At 41.0% G+C, this 24,623-nt stretch overlaps 1 protein-coding gene across 1 annotated transcript in view; it reads left to right on the forward strand.

Moving 5' to 3' along the window:
* thsd7ba (thrombospondin, type I, domain containing 7Ba) overlaps window positions 1-24,623 on the forward strand; it is a 174,496-nt gene that overhangs the window by 25,225 nt on the left and 124,648 nt on the right. Inside the window, exons 2-3 of the mRNA XM_070976398.1 lie at window positions 9,880-10,216; window positions 14,177-14,353. Coding sequence (XP_070832499.1) covers window positions 14,194-14,353 — 160 coding nt within the window. The 5' untranslated portion in view covers window positions 9,880-10,216; window positions 14,177-14,193. The remainder of the gene's footprint in view (window positions 1-9,879; window positions 10,217-14,176; window positions 14,354-24,623) is intronic.

The following is a 24,623-nucleotide window of genomic DNA, read 5'->3' on the forward strand; positions in this document are numbered from 1 at the left end:
CTGAGGATATTGTGTCGCATGTGAATGGTAAGATACATTGAGTTCCTGTATGATGGAACCAAGAGGCAGCATATATAGGCTGAACAGTGAGGGGCCTGGAACTGAGCTCAGAGATGCAGAATGTCTCATGCAAAGGTTAAGCAGTTATTAATCAGCAATCAATTATTGAAGTCCTTGTATGGGTGATATAAGCTTCCATCCCTATGGCATCTGCATAACTTGTTAAATCAAATCTGACACACTCATTAAGTGCCAAAACAAAAAATAAAGGTCACTTTAAATTTGCATTTCAAATCAAACTTCAAAATAACAGTTTCAACTTTTGCATTGATCCAGCATCGTTTCAAAGTGTGTTTCGGATGTGCCAGTTTTGCACGGTATCCACACTGGAAACACTTGATTCTCTGAGGTTTTCTATTTCGGTCTTTCATGCTCTGACTCGGCAGTGTGGCGGATTAACTGGTTAAGAAAGGAAATCTTCTTTCGTGCGTATTTTCACTTTGTGCAAGTCTCTACAGCAAATACAATAGGTGCAATTTTTGTAACATGAAGTACAGACTGAGAAAAAAATGACAGGCCTGTCTTGGACCAGAATTGGTGTACCCTTCCCTACATCTTAATCTCTATCAGGCCGAGTGAAGTTGCTCTTTATTTTACCTGACAGACTGGTTGCAGGTGTCTCCAAACTTGCAAAACATAAAAGCGTATATTACAGAAAACAATAGCTGTATGCATTTCAACCATGTTATTATCCAGGAAGAATGAAAGGGACATACTGGTTTTAGTATTGTATGTTTATTATAGTCATTAAAAGATTATCCCACCTCTAAGTTTAGCTGTCATGAGCAAATTCACCCCATTACATCTTAGATCTGCTGCTCTGCTATCACTATATGTTGCGTCAAACTGACTTCCTTGTTGTTGGTGTCGCTCTTTCAAAAGCTCATCTGAAGCCACCAGATTTGCTTTTTTGAAGTGTTTTGTGTGATTGTTTGTATTGATTTTAATAATGGAATTGATGGTGAGTTCAGTAAACTCACTCTTCACTCTCTACTGTAGGTTTTCCCTCTGAGGTTTTTCCATTTAAAATGCTCAAATGCCACGTTCTGGGACTTCTAGCATAGTGCCACATACTAAAGATGTCTTGCCTGCCCTCACAGTGCATGCTGGGGCTGACACAGGCTTTCTGTGTTGTATAATTGTCACAGCCAGCGCCAAGTTAACATTTAGTTCGACATCATTTTTTTTAACTAGATTTTTTCTTTTTTTTTACAGAGGAATTACAGAAATATCTCACATCTGTTACCCAGTTTCTGACACAAACTAAACGGCTGACAGCTGCCTGTCAAACCTTCGAATTTCACACATTGTGACTGGAACAAGATGGAGCAGGTCTGGAATACAGAAAGACGAAACCACTTCTGAGCTCTTTCCCAAAAAATGTTTTTTATTTTTTTCATATCATGTTTTTTGTCATCCATCGTTCTGCAAACCTGAGACATGAAATTCTTTTCATATTCTGAGTTAAATGGGTATGTACTGCTAGAAAACCTCTTCGTGGAGGGGACAGCATTGCTGTACTTGTACTTGCTAAATTGCACCTTCCAATGACAAATCAGCTTTTGATTGTCACTTTTTTTTTAATACATGAGCCCATTTGAGTGGGATTTGTTTCTTTATGGGAGGTGGGGTGACTTTTACCACCTACCCAAGGAATAATTACACTCACAATTTCCATTTTTTTTTTTTGGTGCACCTGTTGGTCCTTGCATAACTGAAGTCCTACCTGCAATATCCTTGAGATTTTTATAAAAGATTGGCCTTTCCTGTTCGAAATGTATCTGTTTAGTGTGCACTATTAGTTCTGTGTGATAATATACAGGGTTTTTGCTTACGCAGTGGATATCACGAGTCCTTTCTCAGCCAGAAAATGAGTCTTTTCTTGTGGGAGTGTCCATTACAGAATCGCCTCCTAGAGCTGGCGATGTCTCAAATGTCTACAATGGCTACAGTTTAGCAGTGAACAGTGCAGTCTGACATTTAAAGTAGTTTTTAAAGCTAGCACCTTGCCTCCATACAACTGAAGTACATAAATGCTGTTTAGAGCACTTCCACTAAAACCTTGTTTGAACTTCAGTCATAAGTAATAAATGGCTTTTCCAGAGGAGAGAAAAGGAGAGTAGACAGGACAGACGCACAAGGTCACACATAAAAACATGGTCACTAGCTGTACAAATCACAAAAATCCAACTCTGAGATCATGAAAAAGATAAAGGAAACAAGAAATTCTGAAGTTGTTTTTTAAGAATGTCCACTCTATACCATTGTACCTCTCTGAGACCTTGTACGAAGCTATTCTGAAGTCACGAAGCTGCAGCAGCAAAAGCACAATCACAATCAGTGATTTATGCAAATGAATGCTTCCACTAATTCATGTAAATGAGATTCAGCCATAGTGTGTCCTGAAGTGTGAGCACTGAACACTGGAACCAATCATCTATAGGGAAGACATGAATGATTTAATGTACATGTTGCCATCATTCAGGAGTGCCACCTTCTCCTGTCGCCATTATGTTGCCATCATGCACAGACTGATCCTCGCGAATGATTGTGTGTTCTTTTAAAGGCTGCGAGGAGTGAAGGCAATTCCTATCAAATGCTCACACGCTCATCCAAGAGCTTAATTGCAGCTGCCAAAACATTGTCTGCGTACTCGATACTAGAGTAGGCACTTATTCCCTTTCATGCTACACCCTACATAAACACCCGTGGAGTGAGTGACAAATTGCATTCTATCATCTCCATTTTCTGCTCGTCAACCTTGTGTAGCGCCAACACGTGTGCGCAACATCAGTTATCTTATTGGTGTGCTAACAGTGCTGCCTTATTGCAGTGTACATGGCTGCCTGTCAGATCTGGGTCAAACATTGTTTGTAAATAATACATTTTTTCTTTGCTGAAGTACCTGACAGGTAGAGTTTACTATTGCAGCGCAATTCAGCCATCAAAGGAATTTTCCTTATTATTTTTAGCGCGCTGTCTGTTGGATCATGCATACAAACAGGACAAGTAGGCCCTTAAGCAGCATCAATTAAAATTAAGAAACCAGTGAGAGGAAATGTAACAGCTGCCTTGAGACTGCTGCCATTCTGCTGAATCCACACACACAGAGTGAACTGGATCAATATAAGGTTAAGATTTAATCCTGGGAACACCCATCAATCAATACAGGAAGTCACCCGTTTGAGTGCCTTTCCTCTACATGGAACAGACCCCGGGCCAGCCTCCTCTCGTCTTCTCTCCTCTCCATCCACGGCTGCACTCTGATAATCCAGACAGCTATAGCATTCGGTCTCTCAGGCAGCCTTCCTCTATTGTCCTGAGCCCTTATCTCTCAGCACAATACTGGTGCCTCCTTAGAGCACAAAGCGCCAACTTGTTTCCCCTCACCCCTCAAAATGTGAACTTTGAGCTCTGACGCAGTGGAGCTTAGACTCTACCCATTTCATGGAAGAGACTTCAAAAGTTCTTTGTGTTCGGTTGAGTTCTGTGTGTGCGCGTGTGTGTGCGTGCGTGTGTGTGTGTGTGTGTGTGTGTGTGTGTGTGTGTGTGTGTGTGTGTGTGTAGGCTTCCTGTGCCTATTAGCACTCTCTGTGTTGTTTCATTGATTGCAAATCATGTTTGATGGTAGGAAAACTCTGAGTTTTGTTGGCGCCCATGGCAGGTGCTGTTACGAATGCTATGCATAGCAGACGTCTAACAAAGGGTCTTTTCAATTAGGTGGAAAACAACTGTGCGTATCTGATGTGTGGCACCTTCTTGCTCTTGATCCAACACAGCTTTGGGCTGATAATGGTGCTCACACACATGTGTTGTCTTTCAGCACTTTGATAAACACAACAGTTCATCACACAGCAATTGGCTCATTGTTTCAAATATGTAGATAGCGCAGCATGAGCTGGAAACATGGCTGTGCGTATCCGCGTTATTAGTGCTGCTGGCAGTGTTGATGGGTTTGGAAAGGTCAGTGAACAAAGTGAACATAATGTTCTGACATTTAGAACTGAGACAGCAGGAAAGATAATAATAATGTTTCTGATGACTCAAAATACAAAAGTGGTGCCTTTATGAGCGAACCAAAGTCTCATCTTAGAATCCGCAAAGTAACATTTGAATATGAAGTCCTGACTTATGCTTTCAAGTCCTGGTTTGTTGTGTTTCGAGCGTCTGTGCCCCTGTCTTTTGCTGGCTTGTTATAACCTTGTTGACAGACTTTCTATTTTCAAACCTTTGCAATGTCTCGACTGCGCCTTCGTCTAAAAACATGCAATACTGCTTCAAAGACTACGGTGCACACGCTTATTATGCAAAGCCTTTCTTGAAGTGGCATGGGGGCATTTAGTTGTACAGTACTTTTCTTTTACATCTGTTATTGTCAGGCTGCAGAACATATTGGGCGGTGACTAGGTCGGTGTGTTGTCGTCTGATCTATTCATAGAGAAAAGTCCAGTGAAGCTTTGTTGTTAATTGTTAATATTGTATTGACTTTTACAAAGAAAACTACAGTAGCTACACAGTCTTGTGTCAAACTACAATAGTACATTTTCAGCTCTCTTTCACGCAATTCTTCTTTCTCCAACAAGCTGGAACATTTTGACATTTTGGTTTTTTTTCACACAACCTCAGATTACCGCTTTTTTGGTGGAGACTTCACATCGCCGCCACTTATCACAAGAACCAGGCTTTTAATTTCACCCATGGTTCCCCTCTCTTCCACATTTTTTCCCCTCTATATAATTGACTTTTTGCAGGTTTCAGCCATCTCTGGACATCTTCTGCAGGCTAGGCAGGTATCAACCCCTCCTCTACCCCGCCCACACACACACACACACACGCACGCACAGATAAATACACACAGCTCTCAGTACATTAACAGTTATTTTCCAGAGAGACACGTGTGGCTTCAGGGTCCAGGTGTCTCTGCAACTGCTGACCCATGTTATCAGCCCGCCTCAGCAACCAGGCCTCCTCAAAATTAATCCTGACGCCGTCACGCCACCCCCCGTGCTCACACTGATGGCTCTCTCTCTCGGCGACAATCCCCTCTGGTCCCTTAGCAGTCAGGACTCAGACACGCTCACCTGCATCCCCCAGCCCCACGAGACGCTCCTATCACTTGAACAGGGGAGACAGAGTGACCAGGATTACAGCCAGTGCTGCGTTAATTATAAGCTTTTTTAATGAAGGGGAGGTGGAGGCTGGGAGGCCAGGTGGAACAGCCACACAAAACAAATCCGATTATCCAGGAACGGTTTGTTTCTCTTTAAAGCTCTCCATCTCTTTCATTCTGTCTTTTGTGGAATAATTTCCCAGCTCCGCTTCAGAAAGCACAGACATTTGTTTTTGGTGTTTTTGCTCCAAATCCTTTTTTGCTCTATTTTGCACATGCTGTTGCAGCTTCTCGAGGGGGTTTGGTTGCTTTATTTTCACTGAGGATGAACTACCTGAAACATAAGCAATTAAAATGGTGCGTAAGGAAGATGAAAGATGTCCTTTCACCTAAAGCAACTTAAGCCATTTCCACTTTTTTCCGAGGAGATTTGTCTCATTCTTATCAAGCGTGTTCACACCAATAAATAGCAAAAGGCTTATCATTTTGCAGCTTTTGTTCAGCTATTGTTCTGCACTAATTTGACATTCTCTGAGATCCCTTTTCATGTCTTTGATGAAATATTTATGGTGTTATAAAAATATTCAGTGAGAATTATCTGACTAACAACACAATCCTCTGTGGCTTTGTTTGAGGCACCACATCAATTAGCGTCATTTTACTCTAAAGGCTATTGATTCACTTTGAACAGGAAATGTGTGTGCGAGTAAATGGTGCATGAATATGTCGCTATGAAATAAAACACCTTTTATATCCTTAAAGCAGCGCTGATGTATGAAGGCATTCTGTGTTAAACATCAGGGCCTGTTAACACTCTGTACGTCAATTTATCTTTTTAAATGTGTGCCTGTCTCAGGCTGACTCTGGATAAACATATGAGGCTGAGCTGCAATCGATCACACCGAGCACTGATTCTTATTCTGGATCAGACATTTGATTTTGAGCAACATAGTGGAGGAGCTTGTATGTTGGCGCAGCTGTGGGCTTCAGCTTTGCCTGGTTTCATTTTTCCTTTCATTGGATCTTAATCACTCACCAAGAAATACTGTAATTCAGATGATCTAGGAATCTGCAGCTTGACTCAAATTAAAAATACACTGCACCGAAGTAAAGATTTCCTCTCTGTAATAACATCTGACGTAGCTAATTTGATTAAGAGATTCACTGCAGCTTGTCCATATCTAAACATCCCAGTGCCACATTTTTCCCTTTCTCAAATTTACTGTCTAATCACATCTGCTTTGTAATTAATCACTACAATTCAGCAATCTTCCAAAGAAGTAAGTGCTTCCAGGCTAGCTAATTCAATGATTCAATTTCCCATCCAACCCAAAGCAATTTTTCGGGAGCGTTCAGAAACTAAGAAAAAAATATCACATTATAAAGATTAAAAAAGATTTAAAACCACACTAAATCCAATTGCCCAATTTTGTAAGAAAAAGGACACTCAGGAGTAGGTGGACGCTATCTTTTAACTGATCTTTGTGTGGTGAGGCCTGGTGGGCACGGCTGACTTGAAATTCTCTCTTGCTGTTATCAATGCTGTGACCCTGTCAGCTTGCTTAACTAGCCGTACCACTGCACCTACAGTGCACGGAGGCAGACAGAAAGAGCCATAGTATGTTTGGTGCCACAACGATAAACATGCAGCTGATTGAGTTCATAACCCTGGCTTCAGGAGCAGCTGCTCGGGCTGCCAGACTGTTTGAGGTGCTGGCAGAGTAGAGATACCTCTCTCTTTCAGATACAGCCACATACAACATCCTGACTGGGAAAGCGGTTGTGAATTTCTGGAAGAATTGAAAGTATATGGCTTGATTTTAGTGATGCAACTATTGGCAAAGCGCCACAGTTGAGTTTGATGTTGTACGTATGATGTGTAGAAAGGTTTGAGTCTATCAGTAGCGAAGCATATTCACGAAAAGACATATTCATATCCGGGAATTCTCACTCACGGATGATATGAATGAGAATTCACATTCCGATAAAGGTCTTAGCTGCAACTACTTTTCAAACTAAACAATGAATTGTAAGAGAAGGCAACTGGAAACCATTTGACAGATGGTAATGTGGAGTAGATGGTCAAGTTCAACATCCATCCACATGCGCAGAAAATTTCCACAATACTATGTTAGTAAATAAAACTGTCTTACACTGACATCAGCAAGATATCCCAGTCTTGATCTCCCAGAATGATGCAGGTGGCACCCCTGGAATAAATCTTTCACTTTGGTGCAGTGTTTATACAGGTTTTTGAGAATAGTGCAGGTTGTCATATTAGCATCTATTCAGGATAAAAATCTGGATTTTGTCAGGCTGTTTTGTACCAACTTGCAGATGTCTGCAACTTTAAAAACTTACAGAGGTTTAAAAACAAGAAGAAATGTCTCATAACTACAATGAGTGTGCTGTGAGATGGTGAAACACTGGCAGGCTAGGCACACCACAGAGACAGGGTACATGGTTAAATACACTCCCTGGGATAGATATTAAAGAAAACCACTGCATGTGATGTCGTGCAGAAGCCCTTTAGTCATGTCAAGAAGGCTTTTGGCTGTGAGACTGGAAGATAGTGCCAAGCTCGGTGATGTAACCAGCTCCTGAAGGAAGGTGCAAAGCGTGAGGCAGGTTGAGGTCGAGGTCATCAGAGTGGCAGACGTTTCTGTCTGTGGGCTGAACTCTGCCAAAAGGATTGTCTGATAGTTAGTCTACACTCAGTGACATAAACATGGTGGACAAAATAATAGAAACACTCAGGATAATGCAGTACAGCCCAACAGCACGACAAACTACAGCCTCCAAACTGATCATAAGATTTAATTAACCAACCCGCTCTGACTGCCAGCTCTTCACATACAGACGCTTGGTCAGGACCCCTTGGCATCACTTTGTAATGCACTGGGTACCCCTTTAGTGTCATTCATCAGCGTGCAGGGTAGTCTGCAGGGTAGCCTGATTGACAGCCCGTTCTCATTCCCAATGCGTCAAATGGATGTAATATAAAGAGTGAGAAAAATCTGCATTTGCACAAAGGTGGGGTGGTTAGTTTGGGTCAAGCACAGGACTTTCATCTCAGGGGACCAGGGTCCCGTTTGAAGCTGAAAATGAAGGTTCATTTCCTTTGGAAGTGAAGTAATGTATGTAACTTAACTAGTCACACACGTCAATGATGTATTTCAGCCAAACCTTAATCTTTTTCTTCACCTAACCATGTAGTTTTGGTGTGTTAATCTAACCAAAATGTGTTTATTACTGTTCTCAGCATGGTTATGTTTTACCAGACATTATTATGATTCGACAATGTATATTTATTATTGTTAACTTAACCACAGAGCCCTGTAAAACTGATGCTGAAGGGGTACCCAGTGCCTTTAAAGTGATGCCAAGGGGGTCCTGACCAGACATCTGCATATAACGAGCTGGGAATGAGAACGTGTTAAATTATAGTTGAATCTCCATTTTTGCTCATTATATCTATAAAAGGGCAAACCAATACAGCGAGAGACATACTTTTATAGGTATATTAATTTCAACATATAGCCTCTGTTCAAACAATTTATTCTGATCTCTTAGATGTTGTCTATGTGTATGTACACAACAACTGCCCTATCAACTAGATGCAGAAATCCACAAGAGGTGAGACAACAGTAAGTAAGAGATAGCATGAGCACTTTGACTGTAATAGAAATCTTAAATTGAGATTGAATAAAGATTAAATGAATTGTTTATCCCTACCTGAAACAGCGTGTTTGCAATTGATTCTGCACCCTCTACCAGAAACACCTTTCTTCCATCCTATTTGTTGGCTTTTATTTAGTTAGTAGTCAGCCAGAGGAGGAGAAGTGCAGCCACAGAGACAAGCACGTTTTAGTTACAATGTAATGGCAAGGCAAAGCACTTAAAAGCCTTGGGAAATAAGGTCCAGGTTTCTGGGATCTGGGGTTTTCAAGAGCGTGGTCAGGAAGGTCAATAAGGTAGCTGAGTTAGAGGTTGGGTCATTGAGGAAGGGGTTAGGGGTGCCTGGGAGACAATGGCAGGAAGTGATAATAGAATCAGAGCTTCCTCTGGATGAGCTCTCAGAACAGGCTTGGCTGACATGTAATCACTGAATGTCATAGTGGAGCAGAAACCCGAGCTGCGCCTCCTGGTCCGCACTCTTGTCTTTGTTATCACTGTCAGAAAATGACACATGCGATGACAAATCATCACTGTAAGTCGTGCAGTTTCTTGTAAAATTCACAAACAACAACCATCAGCTAATGCGATGCATAAGTGACATTGCCCTTCCCCTCTATAACCGCAGTAAGTCAAAATGTGTGAGATATAGTAATCCTTCTTTATATGCACAGAAACTTTCTCTGGGAACTTTCTGCGAAGATGAATAGCAGAATGAATATGACAGAACAGATGAATGGATTATGAATCACAGCAAATTCCTACCTCTGAACCACTGATAGTGTGTAAAGGGAAGGACGCTGCCTTCAGGTCATGCATCTTTATGAAGCCTCTTACACACTGTCATTCACGCCTTTTTGCTGTTTTCGCACATCTTTGCGATGCAAGATAGCTATCAACAATGCATCATCTGAAAGAAACACAATCTCGAGAATGTCATTGTGAGAAGTGTCATATTTAACTCTGCTGTGGTATCAGATGTTTATATCAGTGTCTATTTTTTTCTCCTCTCTTTTCATCTTCCTCTACCTCAGACCCTGTAGCCCCGGCTGACTCTTGTGCCAACCCCAGCAGGAACATCAGTGGGTGGGTGCTTGACAGAGCCAACACCAGGGAGTTAATACCACTCAGTGTTGCTGGAGGTGTGACACAGTCCCAGCCCTCTACACATTGATTCACACAGGATTAAGCCACTGCATGATGCTTCAGGCGGGAGGGCTGGTGCAGCTGATTTACCATCCCTGTCAGCCTTAACGTCTTTGGTGGCCTCCTCTGCCCTGCTCTTGTCCTCTGTGGAAGAACTAGTGAAAAGCATCTGCCACTGCACCAACCAGATCACCCAAAGGGATGACTGGAAGTCATCTTGCTCAGGTATGGTCCGCCTTGCAAATCATGCTATGTCACATACAGTGCACTTATGTGTGTTTGCACTTTGAGAATTGATTACGATTAAAATAAATATGATTATTTATTCCAGGGTAAAGCTACATTGCCTTGTCATATCTTCTCATTTCATCAATGAAAAGCATGATGAAATACATTAGTTGAAGCCTTTTTTTCCCCACACCAAAATAGATGAAAGCTAAAGAAAAAAGAGAACTGTGATGAAATGTAGGGCATTTTTCATCAACATATAAAGTCTAAATTTTGAAAGATGGACGAATAGACTAAATCTCCTACTAATTTAATGCAAAATCTGCTTCAGTTACCTACAGGCATCTGTGGGATGACACACTGTTGCCTCTAGCTCTTGACTAGCTAAACAGTATCCTGGTATAAATAACTGTTGTTCATAAATGTATTTAGCTGCGTGACTTATTGAACTACCATTAACGGGAAACATCTTACATTCAGTAACATTCTGTCATGTAATCTGATGTTAGCAGTTCTTGGAAGAAACTGATTTATTTAACTGACTAAATTCATCCACAATCCACTGAAAGTTAGACAGGAAGCTGCAACAAAGCAGCTGGTGCCTCATTATGTTTAAGTTATGGTTCGGGTTAGGCAGCTAAAACACCCTGTGAAGGTCAGGGCCAGATTGTGGGTACAGTCGATGAAAAGGCAAATGTTTTGTGTTGAGAGGATAACTTCATTCTCCTGCATGAAAGGCATCCACCACCCCAACCAACATATCCTTACAATTCGCCTTGCTGCATTCAGGGCACACTACCTCCCTTTGGCACTGACTGTTGGCATTGGATGTAAATTGTGGGGTGCTGGTTCATCCACTGTTAATGTCATTCCTTGTGTGCAGTGCCCATTTTTTGTACACTTATGATTAAAAGTCAGACGAGGCTCGTTTTAGAAACATCAAATACATAGTATGTTTCAGGGATGTCATCATCTGTTCAGCTAACAAAATTGGGAAGTCCTCTTTGTTACAGTATTGAATAGAATCACACAAACTGTGTCAAGAGAATTCGGGCATAAAATGGAGATGGACAGCAATTTTCTCAAATATCAGTCCATACAGTGACAAATGAATGCAGCTGCACCCACAAGCCTGTGATCAAAGGAATACAAAAACTGTGATGTGCGTTGCATTTGGGATTGTTTCAGTGCAGCCATGGCCATTCCTGCCAATGAAAACATCTGCATCAGTTTGGTGAGAATAGATTTCTGTTTTTATTTTGCCAAACCCAATTAAAACAATTGAATGTACCCCAGTGTGGAGAAAACACTTGCAGCTATGTTAACTACTGGATGCAGAACACAAAGAAGAGCTCAGGGACATGGGGAGGAATTTAAGCCGAGAGTGAGCTGGTTGGCTGTGTGGAAACCCAGGGAAGAAGGTGGCATCTCTGGTTAATGTACTGGGATCAAATGCCTTTGTTTCCACTCCAGACAGAACTGCCTGTTTGGCTTATTTAAAGAGAGATTGGAGGATCACATGGTGATTGTTCTGAGCCTTGGCATACCAAATTAGCTTTTCCCATTCATTTGGAAAGATCTAATCAAACATTAATTATTGTGACCACCTGTGAAAGAGAAGGCTGTGGAGTGTCGCTCATCTGTTCCCTTATGGTAGCTGCAGGGTCCTTACTCTCTGAATTTGGTGAGTGAGCCCTGAACAAGGACCACAGGAGACAGAGAGGCAGATTGCATTCCATCAGATGACGGAGTATCTAATAGGATGCACAGCAGCATCTGAACCATGCTGCTGTTTGCCAGGTTTTCAGTGGCCACTGAGAGCCTGGCATGATTCCTTTGACCCAGATATTTAGCAGCTTAAGAGCTTTTCCTTTTTAAGATTTTCAGGATAGTCTGTATTCCTCCTTTACTGACAGGAACAGGCTGGATGAGTCTGAGCTGTATGAACACAATTGCCAGCATCTCTTCAAAGTGACGGGGTTGAGGAAAAGCAAGCAGTCATCTGATTTCGCAAACCGTATCAAACGCCGTGGTAGTATCAAACGTCTTCGGCCAACAATGCTGGGATGCCTCGGGGTCATGCTCGTTTTCAGTGCTTGTTTTTGTTCCAGACCATGTTTTCCAATCATATCGTGACATGTTCTGTCAGTCAATGGAGAGCCCTGCTTGTCCCATGAATAGTCAAATTAGACTGGCTGCAGGGAGGATGTAATCTGGGTGCAGTCAGGTATGGCCTCCAGAGCAGTGCAGCCCGAGAGGCTGGCTAGTAATCAGCAACCAGAGGTGTCTAATTGGCATATGGCAAGTGCCAGACTACGCTGCTCATTCAACCAAATCGAATAAATTCTGCGGCCATCAAAAAAGGGGGAGACAAAGGCTGCTTTAATTGAAAAAAACAATGCACACATTCAATTCAAACTGGATTTGTTTAAAGCTGAGAGAACAATTAACTCTCACTGTTCTACGAGTTGACTGATTTCATATGATATGTGCCAGGATAGTACGTGTGAAAGATTAGAACTGAGGACGGATACAAAGAAGAGCTGTATGTTGAAATGCCAAACCCTGAATTTGTCATTTAAAAGCTTCTGACACAAAGAGACCAAAACACTTTAGCCGACTATAGAATAACACATCAAACCCAGAGGAAAATTGGACAGTTCATCAAAAACTGGGCATCTGGCAGCCCCCCTTCTGGGCACCAAGCCATCTCTACCCAGCAATTCTTTCTCATTAAACAAATTTTGCCACCACCAAAACACAGCTAAAGCAGCAAAGTGAAAATCTAATTTCCCCGAATTAAGTCAAGCAAAAATAGTCTAGCACCCACCGTTTTCAGAGACACGCCATGTGTAGATAATCCTTAATCTCAAATGCCTGCTCCCTCTCAGCCGTTAATCTACCATCAGATATTTGGCTATCAAGATAAAATGTAAACCTGCTGCAGCATTAAAAGAAAAATATATTCAGAATAGTTTTTTGCACTTTAATTTCCTGTTTGTGGAAACAAACAACTTAAAATCTCAAACTCTCAATCAATGCACATCTGTGTATCAATGATAGCTTGCTGATATCAGTGTCGTATGTCTCAGTTTGCATAAACTAGCTATCTTTTTCACTTTTTTTCCTTTTACATGTAACAACTCTGTGTTGCACAATTCAGCCGATTTAATTTTATGGCAAATTATGTGTTACAATTATAAGTTTGCTGTGAATCAAGAAGTGTTTTCGTTTTTACGTCAAGTTCCATCATCGCAGAATGACAAAAAAACTGCAGGGAGTACACTGAATGATAAGCCAATAATAACAAATCTCACAATACCCGAGTGCTACAGTGCAGCAAGATTTGTTTTTGGAAAATGAATCACTGTAGTCATGAACACCATAGTATCACTCTCTCAAAGCATCAGGTGTTACAGATTCAATTCCATACTCATTAATTTTGCTGTTGGTGCAACACAATTAGAGGCCTAGTGAATCCAGGACTAATCCCCAACACTCCTAGGACATGAATCACAGTAGCAGGAGATAGGAATAAATGAGCTGCAATAAAAAGGTACTAATACCCCGTATTACTCCAAGCTTAAAGTCTCCCCTTCCTTCAATACATGTTTCCACTTCTGCCTTGGGAGGCTGAGATGCTCAAGCCTCTCTGACTAATTATTTTTGGTCTATGTGGGAGGAGAAGCGGACATGGTATCACACTCGTATGCCGGATTTAACAAAATGAAACACTATGATTCATGTGTGACAGAGTGTTATACACTTTGGAAGGTGACACTGAATGTCGTGTTTCTGGGCCGGAGGTTTCACTGGGACTTTTTCTACACCGCCTCAGAGCGTCTCAGACCTTCTCCACTTCCCTGTTTTTGCAGAGTGACAAACTCTTCTTCTGGTTTCTGTTCTCTGGAGATTTCCGTGAGTGATATGCTGATAAATTTCATGTTCTTCCCACAGGAGTAAGAGAGGAAGCAATGGGCTGGACTATGACTCTAAAAGATGACTTTGGGGTCATTGCCTGGACACGGCGAGTGGGGAACTACCTCAGCCTCTTCCTCCTCTTGTCCCTCTTTTCCTTTTCAGTCCAGTCAGACATTGTGTTTCCCAAGGACCATCATTTCTCCTGGAAAGCAGGTAAAATGTTGATTTTTTTTTTCCCTCTTCACTATGAATGTGTCCATCAACGCCCCTTTTTGACCTTTCAAATTGAATCATCCAGGTCAGACCTTTTTCACCTCCAAAGCAAAATGATTGGATGCAGTCAATTGTAGTTCCACACACTGAGATACACAACTACACTTCATTTGCCTGGGCTGCTTCAAGTTTATTCCATGATATACATTTATTTTTCTTACCATTCAACTGTGAGGATGTAACAGAACAACCTGTTGCAGCTCATACAGTTGAACATGTGGAAGCCTACACAAACACACACTCCAGTATAGAGACTGTGAGCCCCCACCGGAGTCAGACAGTCATTACTACTTCTCATTATAGGAGAAAAATACTATACAACTACATTCATTTTCAGTACAACCAGTTCTGTTGGGAAAGTAATCCTCCTTTTTCTGACACACATTGTTGGGAGCGTAAACCCCGGGCTGCTTTAGCTGGAGAGCCCTTACGCCTGGGCAGTTAGCATAATAATACCTTCTGTCTGACAGACTGTCCATCTTCGGCCCCGTGGTGACAAGCGGAGCCGTAATGATGTGTATGCTGTGGTAATGTGACAGAGGTAATGAGACATTGGTGCACAGTAAATAATCGTGTCCTGGTATGTTCTGATAAGGATTTATGACCATAGTTATATCTGGTTCAAATGGTGTCAATGAATGTTGCAGAGGCTACATATATATATCTACATATATGAGATATGTCATGTTTGTGAGTGAATCACCTTTTGAAACAATGCTGAAAGCTCACGTCATACCTCACCCCTGTACAAAGGGAATTCGAGGTAATCTCAAGATTCATCCTTCATTCCCTTAACAAATTCAATTGAAAATGCATTTCCAAAGCAAGCTTGTGGAGGAAAACTTGGCCTTCCCACACAAAAGCCCCACTTGCTGTGCGATTAGCACTTTCATTTCTCACTCTGTGGTTGGGTAATGACACTGCCCAAGTGATAAAGAGATTGATTAATTTCACTTGAAAGAGCGTATGTTCAAAAGGGATGTAACCGGGACACCAAGTGTGAGGATTTGACATCCTTGCAGGACTAAGATGGTTTATGAGTTGTTGCTTAACTGGAAATGAAAACCATTTTCGACACAAGAAAGAAAATCTCAAACTAACATGCCTCACCTTAGAATATATCCTCCCTCTGTCTGTTTGACTCCTGGGAAAACTGAGGGACTGTAACAGTTGGTACCATAATGCTTTGAACTGATATCTAACAACAGAAACCTCAGCTGGGGAACACTGTACAATAAAATATGTTGAGTTGCAGTATGTGGGTGTGTTTGGTGTAGTTTGGCTTAAAATGAGCAAACATTTCTTGGGGCCTCACATCTGTCTCACATTGACTGTTTCTGCAGCAGCTCCCGGCTTTATGTCACAAGTATTACATTCATTTCGGCAAATATTGATTTAACTTCCCCACGTCCACCATGGACATAATATATTTGAATACTTAATTTGGCTGACAAGCTCCCTTTTAATTTCAGACTTGTCAATGCAGGAAAGATGTGCTCTAAATTATGCACAGCCACCCTATTGTGTGTTTGGTGGGTCTATCTAGGCCAGCAGCATTGTGGGGTAAATCTTTTGTGTGAGCCAGTTCCCACAGCTGTGGCTAAGCTGGGAGTCTCTGGCTCAAACACAGAGCTGGAGACATTTAAGCTTGACCTTCATCAGTGTCTTGGAGAGCTGAAACATTGCAGCTAATGGGACTGTTATTTAACTCTTTAAAGTGACTGTGCTTTTAAACAGGGAGATACACATTTATCATCAATTTAGAGGACACTTAAAAGCAGTGCATCAGAATAGACTATGAGAGGGAGTCAGCTACACATGGAAGAAATGAGTTATCTCCTGCATATATTTCTGATATCAAGAAAAATGCGAGAAAAATGCTCCAGGAAATATCACAAGGACTGGATGCTGGATGCTTCCCCCCGCAAACACCCTCACAACACATCAGGGCTGTCGACCGGTACAGCACAGTGTGATTTGCATTGCTCTGTTTGTTTTACTTCATTACGCTAGGGTTCTTGCACTGCTGTAGATTGCATACAATTTGTTCATGTGTTGAGGAAATTGATTTTAGAATATAATCGGAGACAAATAAGCGTTTGCATACTGTAGCTTTTGCCTCTTAAATTTCGTGTTTGAAATTCAAGAGATCATAGACGGCGGCCCTGTTAGCTTCAGGAAGCTGATATCCTCCAAAACAGAGCGTTCAAATTGGATTTATTTTGACTTCCACAAGCATCTGCATTTAAACACGACAGGAAGACACCGTGCTCATCCAGTGTCAGCTTTAGTCTACTGAAGAAGTAAGATCTTCTCTCTAAGGTTTTCATTTGTCATCTCTGAGATGAGTGTAATTTTTCTGTGTAAAAGGTCTTGAAAATGCTGGGATTCACCCATCAGAAATTGTTTGTGTTTTTGCTGCTTAGTTTAACAAACAGGAAAAGAACTGCTTTATTCTTAGACACAAAAGCTCATCCCAGATGGGGCCGCGTTGTGCTTCAAAGCGTCTTTTTCATAAAAAAGAGAAAACCTTTAATTTCCTTTTTTTGACTATAGGGAATCCAACCAGTTCGGGAAAGTGAGGTAGCTTTCTCTCTGCGGAGACAACTGTGATATTCCAACAATTTAACAATACATTGGAGACTGTGTACAGTATTACGACTACAGTTCGCACCATGATTAAAATACTGCATTTGTATTGATGTAGCGAACGTCATCTCATTTACATGCTTGTTTCATTCATATTTATTTTTTAGCAATGAAAATAAAATTACATATGTCGTTGTTTTCATAAATCCTGCCGGGGCTCTCTGGAGCATTGAATAATTAAGCCGTCGACTGTTCGTTTAAATTGTGTGGGAACTTTGAGCAGCGAGAATCAGCTGACGGGCAATGATTTTCAAAAGATTGAGAAATCAATAAAGGTTTTCCTTAATGAGAGGGATCCCGACTCCTGCTCTACTATTCAAAGAGCTTATGGGTCTGAAGCCCCAGGACCTGGTCTTTCTTGGGGCCTTGTGGCTGTCAGAAAATATAAACCCATAGTGTGCACTGATACAGCCAGGCAACATTTACATTTCATTTCAGGGTCTGTGTGTATTTATTTGCAATTTCACCACACTGTTGCACCATCAAAGCTTAAATCATACATCACTGCTGCAGTGAGCTTCTGTTGTTTCTGAAAAATAAGCTCAAAGGACTGCAGTGTGCTAAGATGAAGTCTACCACGATTTCACATTAAACCAAATGGCACTGAATAATTTACAGAGGGCTGTTTCACTTTATGGTGACAAAGAAAAAAATCACATTAGGCAAATGCATTTTTTAGCCACTTAGCATCACTGGATACACTACTGCAAGTGGACAACATCTAGTTACTCTCATTCTGGCTTCCTCTCGCAGCAGAGGTGCACCACGCTGTCTGCTGTTACTGTCACAGTCAATATTATATCTTGTGGATGATAGAATTGTTTTATAAAAAGAGTCAGAGCTTGTCCTGATGGTGGTACTGGGGGTTAACTCAAGTGCTCTCCAGATCCTACCCTGTTCTTCTTCTTGGGAGTATTCCTCTGCATACTGTATGTACAGAACTGGCCAGGACGTCTGTTCAATTGATATTTGACTTTGAGTGAAGCATCAGAGAATAACGCAAACAGTAAATCATAAACCTGGGCCTCATGTGATCAGTGCTGTAGGTATAGAGACCCCTCACAGAGCCGATCAGCTGTAAATGACAAATGACATGCTGAATGGAAAACACGTTATTGTAGGAAATGTGTTTACATGCACTGCCATAAGTGATTACTCGCATGGATCTGAATGCAAATTGAGTCTGGCAAACCCTAATATGAGCGCACAGTTTTTCCTCACTGTGTGCATGAGTCTGAGTCTGAGTTCAACTGTAAACTCTTATTTAGACTTAATTGTATACATGTGTGTTTGTAGTCTGAAAAGATCTTGATACAGCTACATGATGTTCTTTGTTTCCATTTCTGTGACTATTGCCTGAACGATACTGTAGCGAGCCTGGTCATGGAAATGTCCTGTCACTGAAAGGTGCACAGTATAAGATGGCTTAATTAACAAGTGCATCTTTCCCTCTTGATCTTGGCCTTCCATTGACACAAACCAGACATTTTTCACACCTTAGAAACTCCCTTCTCAATACGCTCTCAAACTTGAAATGTCGATGGGAAAATAAAAGCTTTCTGTAACATCAATGTGTACATGATGCAAACTGTTGCCTTTACACAAACCTGTTAAAGATTTTGCTATAAAACTATAAATACTATAAATATGTACTTACAAACCTGAGTGTAAGCTGCATCTTTTAACTAGCTTTCTCAGGATGGTTGCGAGCTTGAATCTGGCTACTGAATGAGCGAACACCTGAAACTGCTCTTGATCAGATGAGTAATTGAGACATCTCATCCCCCTGAGCAACACAGTTAACTTGATAAGAAAAGTCAGAACCTTCATGTAATGGAAATGTAACTTATTAAATGAACATCTGAACCTATGTGCAATATAGTTCACCTTTAACACCACCCACGCAAGGAGGTGACTATCCAGCTGTGGACTGAAAAAGTGACCTTTCTTTCAGTTTCCCCAGCAACAAAGATAAATCAGCTATACTGTAAATGTGACGTATGAGTCGTGAACTTGTAGCTTAATCAAACAAAAAAACAAAAAACAATCCAATTCAGGAAATGAGTATAAAGTTTGCATGGATTACAAAGTAACATTTTGACAGTAATAAGTAACATTTTGAAATCTTGCACCATCTGCAGCCCTCAGCACACCATAAGCAAGGCTAATGAATAGACAACGTCATCAGGCCCTTAACATCTGCTCCAATCCCAGTGATGGGACGTCCCATCTGGCTGTAAAAGATGCTTACCTGAGAGGAACTCTCTGAGTTTGCTTGTTTAACTGATCGCGAATTCTCCATCAAAGTCAAGGCCGTTTTCCAAACCACTCGAAAACAATTTACGCTGGTTCAGTTGAAAAGCTTCCCTGCTGCCTTGAGTTAACTGAGCGTTTTGTTTGTCAGTTCTTCATTTGACCCAAAGAATTTACAGCTGTCGTTGCTGCTTTGTGGCAGAGTTCTAAAAGGAAACGTGAGGCCAGTCTCCCTGTTAGAAATAGTGGCACTGGAATAAGCTCTAACCCTCATGAGTTGCATTGTTTCCTTTATTAATGAATTCATTTAATGTGTTGGCTCAACTCTCAGCCAGTCTTTCATTCAGCTCATTTTTTTACATTTAGTTAATAGCAAAAAGTTTGTTCATTCCACTAAATTCCTGTGTGATGTTTTACAGTGTAGCTGAACCAGATATTCTTCCTTCATCCAGCTGTTCCAGCTGACTTCATCCCTTATAAAGCCACATATCCTGACAACTTAATCCAGGAAATGTGTAAGGAGCAACCATATATTCAATGACTGGCAATCCTGGTGCTGCAGTCTTTTTGCTGATAAACTGGTTGAATTTACTGCATGTTAGCGCGATGCAGCATTTCTATGGCAGAAACAGATCAAACAGTTTTGTTGCAGTTAGAAGGTGCTGTAATGAAAGTGTGTAAATATAATTTTTCTTGATGTTTGTATGCTCACATTTCAGTCTCTAAATCCCAAATAGTTTTATTATTTATTTGTTTGATTCATGATGATAGCTTACAGCATTACAGCAAACCTCAAATGTTGCTTTTCCCTTCAGTGACCCCCTCATAGCTCAGTGAACAGATTTACTCAATCATCAATCAGTCTGATTTTGTCTTTTTATAGAAACACTGCAGTCCACTCTGATGGAAAGATACAAAATGTGCTGGAGATGACATGTTTTTTTTTGTGTGTTTTTGGCAAATACACTCTCAAAACTCACTTGTTTGTTTCAGTGTAATCACAACCATGACTGCTGCCAGGTGATTTGTCCTGTGGGCTCTGGTGTTGTCAGCAGTTTGACAACAGCTGTGTATCGCTGTCAAACTGAGATTTCTATTGCAGCATAGCAAGCTTTAAAGGTAAATAAGCAATGGTACACACAGGATAGAAAACTGCTACTGCTGTACTGCTCTCAGTACTCCAGAACTTCTGCAACATGCCAATCAGGGATGTCACAGCAGAGTGTGACAGTCATTTGACTCTTAGAAGCAGCAAAATGTAAAATTGAAACAAATTTAGAAAGACAAAACAAACTACTATTTCAGGTTTTATATTGGAGTGACTTTAGTAGTGAGTTCCATTATCTGAGTGCTTTAAAGGACCAGTGCGCTTGATTACAGGGTGATGTTTTGGCAGAGTATGGGAGAGATTTAACATACTGTTACTGTTATGTTCATTTGTGTGAAATCACCTGAAAACAAGAATTGTATTTTACGTTAGACTGAGCTCTTTATATCCAGAAAGGAAGCGGGTCCTCTTCCACAGAGTCTATGATGTTGCACCGCCATGTTTCTACAGTAGCCCCCAGCAGCCAAATCAAACACTAGCTCTAGATATTCACTATAGGTTTTCCCACATGCTTGGAAAGGGAAGGGTGAGACTACGTGCGTTCAACTGTTTGTAATCTGCACTCACCACTAGATGTCACTAAACTCTACACACTGGCCCTTTAATGGAAATTGAAAAATGAGCCACGACATGTTGCTTTCTCCTGGAGCCACACATCAGCGTCACATAATTCCTCATTAAGTCGCCCTCTTTCTAACTTCAGTGGTGAGAATTCTTTGTTATTGAGATAAAACCACTTGTCTCTGAGTGAGCCATTCATATGTGTGTATATCAAGGAGTCAGAAAGGTTTTCTTTGAAATTCTAAAACCAACAACCAAATCAAGGCAGGACTTACATTGACGCAACCTTTTTCTAAGTCAAGCATCTATTGTGACACACTTTTAATTGAAGTGTTTCCCCCTGCTTTTTGTAAACACTCTTTCAAGCTTTCAAGATATTTCCCTGGTTCTATGCATATAGTATCAATTATGCAGCGTGGCAGTACAATTCAGCAAATTCCTGCAAATGTGCACAAATGTTGTCTCATTAAAATTTGAAATAAAGAAATATGGTTTATCTGCCTCCATGCATAGCTCCCTTGGGTAGGCTGAATCTAGTACACAAAGTCAGCCTGATTAGGATCATGGTGAATAAAATTCAAAGTTGACTATTGATCTGAGGCTGAGTGATGTTGCTCCAATTAGATATTCCATATCTCAAGCTTTTTAAAAAATCAAATCCCAAATGTACACTACATTTTTTAAACAGTGCCTTGGGCATACTGTTGACAGAAAACATTTAACAATGTTGTCAGTGACAAATGGATGCTACGCTTTGTCTGATTTCAGTTTAATCAGCATTGAAACCTTATTTGTAATGGTAAACCACATATTGCAGCTATCAAAGCGACCTTGACAAAATTTGACGCGTCTCTTCAAAAGCCCTTTACACTGATTATGCAACTGAGATCTCATTTTGAACTCATGTCCCTCCTTGTGAGTGGCAGGGAACTGATTGAGGTTGTCATAAAAGCTGGTGGCTAGTCTCACGAGAGCCACAAGGCAGGAGATTCCTAGCAGTCAGATCCTTAATCCAATGAGAATATCCTCACATAGGAGTTAGCTTTCAGAGCAGCTTTCCTCTCAGAAGTCTCTTTCAAGCAGCACAGGGCTTTCACATCGCCCTCATACAAATGGCCCTATTCTGGTCAAATCTCCCACACTTGAATTTTTCTATTAGAGGCTTCAAGGAGGAATAGGGAAAGACACACAGCCATGACTAGTTTGTATCTGGGGACAGAAGTAATTATAAAGAGCTCCTGTGGCTATTGGAAATGACCAGCCTGAAGTGCCATTGTGTAAATGATGGTAATCAAAGATAAAAGGTCATCTCATGCTGAATGGCTCCTGCAGCCTCAATTAATACTAATATTGAAATATTGAAAGGATCTCTTCTATTTTTTTGTTCAATGAAGCGTTGTGTGTGCAGAATAGATTCCTTCAACCCATTTTCTCTCCCAACTAGTCACATCAGGACACTTGATCAAGGACACTTGGCATCGCACAGCGAGGTTCATGTGCAATATGAAACCAGAAATGAGCGTTGATTTCTTTTGTAAGTGAGGTAACAAACATAACTTAAACAAGCTTTACTTTGAATGTCGAATCTGACATTTCAGATTAATTATTGGAAGTTTGAGCGTGGAGCCCTGCACGTGCAAAACTGTCAGAGGCGGACGGTCATAGTTTGATGCTTAAGGCCACTGACCAAGCATCCATGTGTGATGAGTTGGGAGTGGGAGCGTGTTGCCTTAAGACATTATTCTCAAATTAATTTAGATAATGTGATGGCTGATGAAAAAATTTATGTGAATTCATACATTTTGTGGGTTATTTTGGGGACATCCTTTGAATTTCTCCACTTTCACATGCAGCAACAAATACACAGATGAGCTCAGACGCTGCAGTGGTGTCTAGCTGTGTGTGCAGCAGTTGTGCCTCAGGATCAGTAATTCTTGTCAAGATTTCAGATAATTCGAGTTGAAATAAAAGTTCAACCAGATTAGTCGTTTATGATGAATTTTAGGAATACAGTTGTACCTCACGGGCAAAAAAGTCACAACACTGAAATGTGATTAGTCAACAGCTTCAGCTCCTTCAATGCTAATGAGACAAACCTGCTGACAGGAGGTTCTCCTGTTCCACTGCTGCAAACAGGCCCGAGAGCAGAGATTTCAGTAAATCAGCAGTGACGAGAGCCAGGCAGGAGCATGTCCTGTTGTTTGATGCCAAGAAGTTGGGAGTGCTCACTTTTGAGGCTGATGTAAATGACCTTGTACTTAGTGTGTTATACATGGTTGTGTGAAGGTCGGGCACATAAAGAGACCATAAAAGTAATTTGTCACTGCGTGAAATGAACGGACAAAGCATCTGACATCCTCTGTTGCACACTACAAAATAAATTAAGCCTCGGTGTCACATAGCATTATTACTCTATCATTCTGTTCCTCATTTTTGTCAAGGTTCTTAATTTGCTCTATAAATACTCTCTAGTGTAGAAGCTTCCTTGTAATTCCAGTTCATAAAAAAAGGCTATTTGCTGCTTTAACAAAACATAGCTAGTCTGGTATAATTACAGTAGTTTTAACGAGATGAACCCCTCTTAGCTTCACAAAAGCTGCAAGCCTCAAGTTCCCAGACAGACTGAGTCAGTATGAGTCCAGGGGGAAGCTGCAGAATAGACAAGGGAGCTAAAACCTAAATGCTAAAAATGTCTTTAAAAAAAAAAAAATGAAGGGAAAAAAAACCTCTTTTGTGTTCATCTTCTTCATGGTGCAGTTTCCCTGACAAGCTGCTCTCCATGCTGGAGTGCTCTGTCTTTGTCAGCACAAGTGCGTATACTCCCTACTGCAGACAGAGCTGGAAGTAAATAGGTTACCAACTGATAAGAGTTCTCATTTCTTCTTGGAAGTTCCACTCCATTTCTATCACTATATCCTCCTTTGTTTGATAATTAATGACATGATATTTGTCTCCTGGGGTGGATGTTTCACTTCACTTAAAAGATCACAGAATCATGGAGGATGGGAACTCCTTACTGATGCACTACCCACAGCAAAAGAAAAAGGGAAATGTTAATAATGTTCCCTATGTTTGAACAGCAGCCTCTGCAGAGACCTGTTAAAATAGCCTACTCTGTTTACTGTGCATTTGACCCAGTGGGGAACACACTGGAGAGACAGCAAGGTGAAACCAAATGGATTTTATTCTTACCTGAGAAAAAACTCCCATGTGAGTCATTTTCTGATTGCAGCGTGCTGTCTATCAAGAGCGCTTGTTTTATTTTACCCTTTGATCAACTGCTGTGCTGAAACAGGCTAGTCAGTGCAGAGGATATAAAAGGCAAAAATGGAAGAGGGAGGAGTGAGGCTGTGAGGAAGGGATTGCAGTGGAGTTATCCTGTCAGCATGAATGCGGTAGTAAGTGTAAAACGTAAGTTTAGAATTATGACGCATGTCAGTCATCTAGCAGAAAAGTTAAAATTGAAAAACATGCATATACACAGTCTAGGCTCTGGTCCAGGAGGCAGATTTATGGAGATATCTGGATGACTTTGCAGAGTAGCTCTGTGCCAATCCTGTCTCCTAGAAATTACTAATTTGCAACAGCAAGTTCACTTTGGAGGAAACGTAATGTTGTGTGGATCAAGTTTTTTTTTTA

This window comes from Chaetodon trifascialis, chromosome 12, assembly GCF_039877785.1.
Source record: "Chaetodon trifascialis isolate fChaTrf1 chromosome 12, fChaTrf1.hap1, whole genome shotgun sequence".
NCBI lineage: Eukaryota > Metazoa > Chordata > Actinopteri > Chaetodontiformes > Chaetodontidae > Chaetodon > Chaetodon trifascialis.